Genomic DNA, 7,546 nt, shown 5'->3' with positions numbered 1-7,546 from the left:
TGAACTTTTCTGTCCAGCTCCCTTTTCTTTTTCATGACACGGCTGTTTCTATCGCTTTTCATGTGAACAACTGAGTGCAAAGCAAGAATGTCAGGACACATGGTGTGAGAAAGTGTGCCTTGATCACAATATTTAAGCAGTAATGAATCTCTACATAATCTTTTCACTCTGCACTCCAATTTGAAAGAAAAGGTTGAGAGTTCAGAGTTTATTAGGGACACAGAGTTTCAGTTGTGGCCCTTTAACAGGCATCTGCCAAACAGCATGGGGTTTCATCTTTTTCTTTTTTTTTTCTTTTTTAAACAAACAGTCACAGTGTTCAGACTGAATGATGGATCATTTAGCTGTTGAAGAAAGTAAAAACGCAAAATGCAGAAGGTTGAAAGGAAAAATACTTTCAACAAATTGTCCAAACTCCACAGGGATCAAAGAACATTCTTTCTAAATCTGTTAATGATTGATCCTGGATACCAAATTTGATAAACAGTAATAAAATTGTATTCATTATAAGGGAATTAAAACTTGACTGTTGAGTGATTAAAAATGTGTCTCCCTGCTAAAAGAGGAGACAAGTCCGAAAAAGATTAAATATTAAATATGAAATGAAATCGCATAAAGACCCCTTTCAAAGGGCCTTTTAAGGTGTCAAACCAAGTCAGTAAGAGGCCAGTTATTTCTACAAGTAGATTCCACGACTGATACAAACCAGAGTACCTTCAACAAGAAGAGAAAGTTGGATGAAAAAGAACAGAGGAGGTTGTGGTGCTGCAGGAAAGTGACAGCAGAGGTGACAGGGTGAGGGAGGTGGAGAAGGAGGAGGCCTCTTTTTGGGAAAAGATAATTATAGAGAAGAGAGAGGGAAAAAGAGGAAGAAGAAGAGGAGGTGAGGTGAAGGATTAAAGATGAAATAGAGGTAATTTTTGTAGGAATTATTATTATGCTTTTTTACACCCCAACTTTTGTCTGATGGGTGTAATTACTTTAGACTTTAAAAATTAGCATTTTACATGCTGACAGACTGGGCTAACTCACCGGTTTGCATCCCAGTGGGGGCACTGGGATCTTTCTGCGTGGAGTTTGCATGTCCTCCCCGTGCAGCGTGGGTTCTCTCTGGGTTCTCCAGCTTCCTCCCACAAGTCCAAAAACAGGAGGTCAATTAGTAATTCTAAATTGTCCGTAGGTGTGAATGTGAGTGTGCTTGGTTGTCTGTCTCTGAGTGTAGCCCTGTGATAGACTGGTGACCTGTCCAGGGTGTCCCCTGTCTTCACCCTAAGTCAGCTGGGATAGATTCCAGCCCCCCCGTGGCCCTAGTGAGGATTAAGCGGTGTATAGATAATGGATGGATGGATGGATGGATGTTAACAGTTTAAAGATGCCTTTATTATCAGCATACATGAAAATATAATGAAGTTCCATTGGAGATCTCTTATAGTAGCAGTGTGAGATGTAGTGGGCATTGTTTAGTAAACGTAACAAAAAACATATATGTATATACATATACATATATCCAGATGCAAGAAAACAAGTTTGTTTATATAGCAGCTTATGATACACAAAGGTTATTCATAGTTACAGACAGGTAAAAACAAACAAAAAAATGAAAACATATAAGCGATAAAGTCCACAATAAAATTGAGAAGAAACCCCTCCAAAAAACCCAAAACAAAGTTATGAAATACAGTATTAAACATGTGGTTCCCATACTCATTTACTTGTGACTGAAGCAGTGTACCTTTGGTACGTGTTGTCATGTTTCCCCTCTAAATATCATACATTATTTAGCATCTATATAAAAAGGCAATGATTGGAGAAAATGGTGGAAATATAGCAGAGTTTAGATTGGTCATTCTTGATCCATTAGGTCTTACTTTAAATTTATCGCAACCCCTTGGATGGAAACAAATGGACTAAATGACTTAAATGCATATAAACAAGTTACCACTATCTCCATTCTGACCAGCTGTGAATGTACTTATACAATGATGTGCCAATTTTGGGAATCCAATAATTTAAAAAATATACTGGATGTCAGCCAAAGGAGCTTTTTTTTTTTCGGCAACCAGAACTTTGGGTATTTTCTGTACATTTTCCAGATAATACGTTCTGTACTTGCTACCATTCGTATATCATGTCATCATATTATGATGCGTTTTATGATTCATCTGTGTTTGATGGGTTCTGGCATGATGAAGGCCGGAGTTCCACCGCAGCAATCTGTTCAGGGGCTTCCTCAGGAGACACACCTCTTCTGGCGAGCAACATCATTTCCTGTCTCGTGTGATGACATGTGGGATACAGTGAAATGCATTGGAGGGTGGAGATGTTAAAATAGACACACACACACACACACACATATACACACACACATCAGTACATGCACGTGCAAGCAGACATGTGTAAGCTTTGCACAAACACACACACTTCTCATCCTTGAGGCCCAGTTCTGGCTGAGAGTCTTGGCTGACCACGATTAAAACTGGCTCTCGGAAACATACACACACACACATACACACACACACACATACACACACACACATTTGCACACAAGCAAATGCAAAAACTGCACTCGCTGGCTGTAAACAGTTTGACTTCAAAGAAAAGCTCTTGATGCAACGCTGTCATCATGTGTTTGTGATGCTCCAGAGAGTCATGTCTGAATGTGTGACACATGGTTGCAAAAGGCACTTTTTTTTTTTTCGTCAGCTGGTCTGTGGTGCACGTGATATTAATGTTTTTTTTTAGACACTGGCAAAGAATTTATTTATAGATAGGATGATGAGAGACATTGTTTCCATGGAATATAAAGACAGACGTACTTCGTACACTCATAACTTTTTGGATACACACTGCTTTTATGACGGGTCCAATAACCCTTCAAGCTGTAGAGACTGAAGTGTGTGTCTGTGTTTAGAAGATATTGTGGGGACTCGGATCTGGAAGCGCAGTCATGTTGTGGAGACCTGCTGCTGTTTTGTGACTAGAAGCCGGTAGTCCCTAGTTTAACAGTTAATGTCAGGGTCAGACTTGGTTGAAGTTAGGATCAGGCTGAAGCTTTTGAGCCGGGTCCAGGAATTTATGCCGTCAGTTGAGAGCAAACACGTGTTAGACGTGTTTGTGTGCGTTGGTCGAATGTTGAGTGACTACAAGGTTGTTTCTGGATACACAGTGCCTCCAAGACGTGTGCTAATGCACCTGATGGGATTGATCATGTCATTTAAGCACAATTTGTATTTTTCAGTGTAAGTTTATGCAATTTTACTTTAGTTCTACTGATGTTAGCTGTCATTTTTACATGAACACTGGTCCTTGTTAAGTTCATAGTCTGGTTTGAATCATATTCAGGATTAGGGCTGAACAATTTTGGGAAAATATCTTCAAGTTGCGAAGTTTCTGGCAGATATTGTTATTTGATTTGCAATATAATTTGTTGTAGTCAGACTTCAGTTTAGTATTTGGTGTGTAATAGATTTAAAACATGTCAAAGAGCATTACCACATTAGGATAGCATCAATAGCACAATTGTCACACAAGAAAGATGACAGGAATTTGTATTTGACACGCAGTTTAAATTCTGCAGAACTGTGAACTACAGAAGCCAAAGTAAGTTCATCCTTAAATTTTGAGCTGACTGTTCAGAAATGAGAAAGTGGTTGAGATGTCAAGGAGTCACAAACAATAACCTAGCACTTACACTTATTTGCCATAACATAAAAAACAGTGAATTGTGCACTAGTATTAAACTATGAAAACCATTAAAAACATTGACGGGTGAAATGAATAACATTATCTCCCCTTTTCAAATGGTTGGGATATATTAAAAAAATGGCAACAGTCAGTTCTTGGAGCTGATGTGCTGGAAGCAGCAACAACAGATAAATGTAAAGATCTGAGCGACTTCAACAAGGGTCAAATTGTGACTGCTTGATTCCTGGGTCAAAGCATCTCCAAGATGGCAGATCTTATGGGGTGTTTCTGGTATGCAGTGGTCAGTGCCTACCACAAGTAGTTCCCACAACAGGTCCATGGATGCCCAAGGGTCATTATAGATGAGGGATGTGAATGCTGGCCCGTATGGTGCCATCCCACAGGAGAGCTACTCGAGCACAAATTGTTGGTAATTTCAACATGATTGACGGGTGTCAGATGCCACAGCGCAGTGCAGCATGCCGTGTATGACATTGTGCAGCTGTAGACCAGTCAGAGTGCCCATGCTGACTCCTGTTCAGTGCTGAAAGTGTCTGCAATGGGCATGTGAGCATGACAATGGGACCATGGAGCGACGTTTGCCTGGGCTGATAAATCATGTTTTCTTTTATAATAGTATTGCTGTGTGTATGCATTGTGCACCTGGGGACGAGATGGTAGCACAATGCACTATTTCAAAAGGTGAGCTGGCGGAGGCAATGTGATGCTCTGGAGCCAGTTCTGCTTTGAAACCTTGGGTCCTGGCATTCTTATGGATGTTTCTTTGACACGTAGCACCTACCCCAACATTGTTGCAGACCACATATCCCTCTTTAAAGCATTGGTATTCCCTGCTGGCAGTGGTCTTCTTTAACAGGATAATACTCCCTGCAACACTGCAAAGATTGTTCAGGAGTAGTTTGAGGAACATGACAAAGAGTTCATGGTGTTGACTTGGCCCTGAAAGTTCTGTAAACTGATTGTGCATCTGTTAGATAGGCTGAAAAAACAAGTCTGATTTTTACAGGTAACATCTGTCCACTTACAGGACTTAAAGAATCTGCTGCTAAAGTCTGCGTGTTTGATCCTACAGGGCACATCCAGAGTCCATGCCTTGACGGGTCAGCGCTGTTTTGGCAGCACAAGGACCTGCACAATATCAGACATGTGGTTTTGATGTTGTGGCTGATGTATATACATCCATATTGAACAATTTTGCACCTCCATGATGTCAACAGTCACACTCCGTTTATAGCGAAAAGTCAAGGTGTGAAAGTCTTGAAGTCAGTGTGTTTGATGGACACATGTAACAAGTCCAGCGTTTATGCTGGAGGTTATTTTATGGATTCTCACATTTTTATTTGCTGTAACTATGATCCCTAACCGTGATCAAGTGTTTGAGCTGCGTAAACATGATTTATTCACATATTTTTGGCATTACATTTTCCAAACCTTAGCCACAACATAGTTGACATGGACAGACATTGCAGAACATTAGAATTAAAAAAATTGCATTAAGTAAGAAAATAACAATGAAAATGAATGGAATTCAGGGTTTTGCATCATTGTTCGATACTGACTCTTCATCTGGTGACAGGGTTGGTGCACAGATTATTAGAAATCTGACTAATATTAAATTCATGAATATTGACAACCAAAATTCTCAGCTTTGGTATAACCATCATATTTGGATTATCAAACCTGGAATCTTAGTGAGAATGTAAACATTCTTAGTTTGAAGGAAACAAAGAAAATGAGGAGAACAATGAAAAAGGCCTTTGCAGATTAAAAGCAGGATTGGTAGGGACACACCACACTGAGCAGAAAAAGAGAAAAGAAAAAAGAGGGTGGGAAGCTTGAAGAAAACTTTCTTTTTTTCTTTTTTCTTTTTTTCTTTTTTTTTTAGAGAAACGGAGTGTGAGATGGAGACGGCGAGATGGAGGAGGGTGAGGAGAGTGGGTGTGTCTTGCTCTCTGTCCCCTCCCTCTATTATAGAGGTATAGATGGTGCAGAAGCAGCCTGCTGCATCCAGAGGTCCAGTCCAGTGAGCTGCACTAGTCCTGAGAGCCACCAGCTCAGAGAAGTAGTCCAGCCACTCAAGAAGCATTCAGCTTGACTCCTTCAGCTGCAGCACACACTTCACTCAACCTGTGTCCAAAGACAGCAACAGCATTTCTTTCTGTGACTCACTCCTGTTGTAAGATCTCTGAGCTCATTCACAGCTGAGCATTCACAGACCACAGCTGCTTGTTTCACCTGAGACTCAGAGCTACACACAGAGATGATGATGGTAATGATGATGAGGAGGCAGCGGTACTCGCACACCTTTCTGGTCCTTCTGCTCATGGTCTTCATCGCTGGGATTGTCCTGTCGGGTCCCTCCACTCCCCGCAGGAGCAGAGGTAGGTCATAAATACAGTTGTGTTGTTTTCTACTAAGACCTCCACATCAGATGACACTATTGATCACATGAAGTGTAGCATTTGTTACATGCATAAATGCGTTGTTGTCATGGTCCTCTCTCCTCGTAGGTGTCCCACCAAGGTTTAAAATCTATGCAAATGAACATAAGTGTAACTGTCTTTCTGTCTTAGTGCTGTGATGGACTGATTGCTTCTCCATGTTCTTTTTCTGCCTTCTGCCAAATGCATGCTGGGACAGGCTTGGAAAGACAATATGTCATAGTTAGTAGGATGGATACTTGTTTCAAGGATAGACCACGAGAGTAAGGACTTTATAACAAGACTGAGACAACCATTTACAGCAGAGTATTTTGAGTGATGGATGCATTTGAAACTACTTGTTTCGAACATCATAAAGCTCCAAAATACAGCTGCAAAACATTACCAAAAGTGGCTGAAATATGCAGATTAAGGCACCATGTTTTGAGCTCAGTTCTCTTCCTCAGGCAGCTCTCTTCTTACTGTATTTGATTCTGTTATCTGCCATGAGACTGTTACTACTAGATGAAACCCTGATTACCACATTTGGTTTTAATGTAGTTCTGTCCTGTGTTTCCTGTCCGGGAGACGAAGAAAGTTCTGCCCTTCAACTGTGGTACACAAGAGCACAAGTATAGTAAAACTGGGGGCTCAAGGGAGTTGATTAGAGTTAATTCCAAATGCTGATTTCATTTGGGACCCTGTTCCAAGTTTTTTTTTGAACAGCATTAACCAACATTCAAGTCTCATATGGAGCTGACTGGTAAATATTTAATCCGTGTGGCTAGATGTTTGACAGTAGCTGAATGTCAGTCTTTGAGTTTTCGTTCTTAGATTAGTTCTGGGTATTCATACATTTAGTTACACAAAATTGTTGAAGTGTTTTTCTCCCTGCATTGAGTGAAAAAACAGGAGCATGTTGGCCTCCCCTCAAACAAGGCAATTTAGTAAATTAGGTAAGGGATTTAAAAAGATTAACTTTCAGTAAGTGAATTTGATACCATCCTCTGATTCTGCAAAATGCTGTTGAACCCTAAAGGAGTTGAGAATCCCCTGTCAGGCTTTCAAACTGCCTTGATTAGAAACTGTGTGAGCATTTTTTTTTTTTTACGATGCCTGTGGTTTATGCACATTTCCCTGAAATGAGGTTCGCAGACAATGAGAGGTCATTTACTGCTTACAGGTTTTCATGAAAGTGTTTCCAGGTTGGGGTCAAGGATTAGACTTGTAGAACTGATGGGATGACTTTCCTGGAGCCAAGCAGACCATGTGAAGAGTTTAAAAGCTGACCTATTTCTTTCGTACAATGCCTGAGGCAAAAGATTTGTTTTATTGTTTTAAACATCTCACAGCACTCATTAATGGATTTTTATACAAACCATCTGAAAAGACGCTCAAAAAATTAAACACAGATACAGACA

At 40.3% G+C, this 7,546-nt stretch overlaps 1 protein-coding gene across 4 annotated transcripts in view; it reads left to right on the top strand.

Moving 5' to 3' along the window:
* The first annotated feature begins 5,702 nt into the window (after positions 1-5,702).
* Positions 5,703-7,546, top strand: part of LOC103371890 (target of Nesh-SH3-like) — a 28,174-nt gene continuing 26,330 nt past the window's right edge. For all 4 annotated transcript variants that reach the window (XM_008301366.1, XM_008301367.1, XM_008301365.1 and 1 more), the window contains exon 1: positions 5,703-6,086. In XM_008301366.1, the coding sequence (XP_008299588.1) occupies positions 5,966-6,086 (121 nt within the window). In that variant the 5' untranslated portion in view covers positions 5,703-5,965. The remainder of the gene's footprint in view (positions 6,087-7,546) is intronic.

This window comes from Stegastes partitus, unplaced genomic scaffold (assembly GCF_000690725.1).
Source record: "Stegastes partitus isolate 25-593 unplaced genomic scaffold, Stegastes_partitus-1.0.2 Scaffold1666, whole genome shotgun sequence".
Taxonomy (NCBI): Eukaryota; Metazoa; Chordata; class Actinopteri; family Pomacentridae; genus Stegastes; species Stegastes partitus.
Note: the sequence above shows the minus strand (reverse complement) of the source record. Positions and strands in the feature narration are given on the sequence as shown.